The sequence below is a fragment of the Triticum dicoccoides genome, unplaced genomic scaffold (genome assembly GCF_002162155.2).
Source record: "Triticum dicoccoides isolate Atlit2015 ecotype Zavitan unplaced genomic scaffold, WEW_v2.0 scaffold126644, whole genome shotgun sequence".
Classification (NCBI taxonomy): Eukaryota; Viridiplantae; Streptophyta; class Magnoliopsida; order Poales; family Poaceae; genus Triticum; species Triticum dicoccoides.
Genome location: NW_021188869.1, coordinates 53,736 through 56,550, shown reverse-complemented (window position 1 = coordinate 56,550; position 2,815 = coordinate 53,736). Strand labels below are relative to the sequence as shown.

The 2,815-nt window shown below is 42.6% G+C and overlaps 1 protein-coding gene across 1 annotated transcript in view; it reads left to right on the top strand.

Annotated features, from left to right (window-relative positions):
• Nucleotides 1–2,465, top strand: part of LOC119343417 (disease resistance protein PIK6-NP-like) — a 5,312-nt gene extending 2,847 nt beyond the window's left edge. Inside the window, exons 3-4 of the mRNA XM_037614369.1 lie at nucleotides 158–174; nucleotides 612–2,465. Coding sequence (XP_037470266.1) covers nucleotides 158–174; nucleotides 612–2,465 — 1,871 coding nt within the window. The remainder of the gene's footprint in view (nucleotides 1–157; nucleotides 175–611) is intronic.
• The last annotated feature ends 350 nt before the right edge of the window (nucleotides 2,466–2,815 follow it).

The window sequence follows — 2,815 nt, the reverse complement described above, 5'->3', positions numbered from 1 at the left end:
GGAGGATCATCTAACGAGCTAATGTTTTGCATGCATTGTCCCCTTACAATCGCTTCAGAGACCAGGATATTGCCTACATCAGCCTTATAAAATACTCCCACTGGAAACAAATATAAGACGTTCTAGGTCGCTAAAGTAGTAATCTAAAACATCTTATATTTGTTTACAGAGGGAGTATCTCTCATAGTTCGCCCTTAATTTGTGTAGAATGGTAAGAACTCGTCACCAGAGAATGTTCTCTGCATGATATATTCACAAAATAGACATTCTTTTATTGGTTTTAAGGGTTTCTATATCTAGTGTTCACAGTAAATTTTATGGAGAGATCTTGCAGGTATCACACGTCATGCATAGGATTTTCTAGATGATTTCCACCATTTTTTATCACATTAATGATCCTGAATCATGCAATCTGAAGTGATGATACTTTTCAATTTTGTTTTTTCTTATGTATTGAATAACGATTGCATTTACTATGTCTTGATCAGAACTATATATATGCGTGCGTGCAGGGTTCACACTTCTATGTAACAGCTAAAGTACTAAATACTCCTAATGCTAATTATCCGCACTTAATCTAACTAATTAGATCGATTAAACAATGTATGCAGGTACTCAAGACTTCATCGTACCCATTCAAGGATCAAGAACCGAAAGTAAGAGACCTTATTTCAAAGTGTGGAGGTCTTCCCAAAGTAATATCACCTATAGCTGGGTTACTGGCGAGGAAGACAAATAATAGGATGGAAATTTTGTGTTCTTTGAATCGGAGATTTATGCACCATCTGGAGACTGATCTGAAGTATGATAATCTACAAGAACTATTTAGTTGGATGCACTCCATGGTGCTTAATCCCCCAGCTTTCCTCAAGCCATGTATTTTCTACCTATCAATATTTCCTCAAGGCCACATCATTAGGCGGAGGCGACTGATAAGGCGGTGGATCGCAGAGGGGAATTCTAGGGAAATAATGGAAATGCAAGCAGAGAAGTATGGGGAGATATTCTTCTCCGAGCTCCTTCGAATGAGTATATTTGAGCAGGTATCACAGTTAGTCGTGACCAGCTTGCTGACTAATACAAGGATGGTATTTTACAAGGCCAATGGCTTAATTCAAGAATACATCCTCTCACGGCAAAAGGAAGAGAACCTTGTGTTTGAACTGGGGAGCAGTTTTTCTCTAACCACCCAAAGCAGAGGGCGTCACCTTGTCATATCGACAAGCTGGGTCAGAGACAACATTGTGTACACGAGCATTGACTTCTCACGGCTACGGTCACTGACAGTGTTTGGGGAGTGGGAAACATTCTTCATATCTGAGAGTATGAACCTTCTTCGAGTGCTTGATCTTGAGGATGCATCAGGTGTAAAGGATGCCGATCTCGTCAAGATTGTGAAGCTTCTTCGTCGCCTCAAATTCCTCTCTCTACGAGGATGCAATGATGTTTATCACCTGCCAAGTTCATTAGGTGATCTCAGGCAACTCCAGACTCTGGATGTCAGGGGCACCTCCATAGTCACCCTACCAGCAAGCATCACCAAGCTACAGAAGTTGCAATACATTCGGGCTGGCTGCAGTACCATTGTCTCAGCATCAACCTCACTGCCTATAGTTCCACCGTTCAGCTGTTTGCAACATTTCTGTTGTCACAGACGAGCCGGTGTTCAGATGCCTATCTTGATTGGGAAACTGACGGCATTGCATACACTTGGTGTTATCAATGTCGTTGCTTCAGGAGGGAAGTCCATGGTGAACGAGCTCAAGAAGCTTACCCATTTGCGCAAGCTCGGAGTGTCTGGCATCAACAGGAAAAACAGTGGCAAGTTTTTCTCTGCAATCGGAGGTCATGTCTATCTGGAATCCTTGTCAGTTTGCCTTGACAAGGACAATAATAATCAAGGTTGCTTGCGTGACATGATCTCCCTGCCTTGTAGGAACCTGCTGAGCCTTAAGCTATATGGGCTTGAAGATAAGTTGCCCGAATGGGAGGACGAGCAGCCTATGAAGTTTGGAAAGCTCACAAAGCTTGAGCTGGAGATGGCCTCTTTACCAGAAGATGTCATAAGGTTCCTTGGCAGGCTTCCGGAACTATGCATTCTTCGTGTCAAGCAGAATCAAGATGGTGACCTCAACTTCTGTGTCATGGTGAATGGATTCGAGAACGACTCCTTTAAGAAGGTCAAGATCCTTGAGATTTCCTGCTCCAGCAGTTTACCTCTAAGTGTAAATTTTGGATCATGGACAATGAAAATACTTGAGTTGCTCAAGGTTGAGTGCTACGGTGGGTCACCGCCCTATGAGTTCAGTGGCCTGGGAAACCTAGAAGAACTCAAGGAAGTCGTGCTAGTTAACGGCTCCAGCGCCCAAGCACTGAAGCAACAACTCGATGACCAGCTTGTCAAGGACCACCCAAAAGAAAAGAAGCCTGTGGTGAAGCTGGAGCAGCCACCACCTTCGTCCTGAAGGGTCATCAATCATAGCAGTTTGGTTTGTTCCGCTTTGTGTTTTTACCATACTAGCTCGAGATCCAGTACGTCTTGATTCATTTGTGTAATAGAATTTTCTTCTACATTGGCATAATTGTGATATGTGTTTAATTAGTTGATGTAAAGGGCTCTGTTTATTTCCCTTTTTCTCCAATTTTGAACTACCTGCCATTGTAGTTTCATCTTGCCGGTTCCATACTTGCTCATAAACTAATGCAATACTCTACTAGCCATTTGTACATGTTTCTGCTTAATTGTCTTGGTTATCGTTAGTGACTGTTACGGAGGGACCATACTGATACCATAATGAGTTGGTTGGTGTTAACG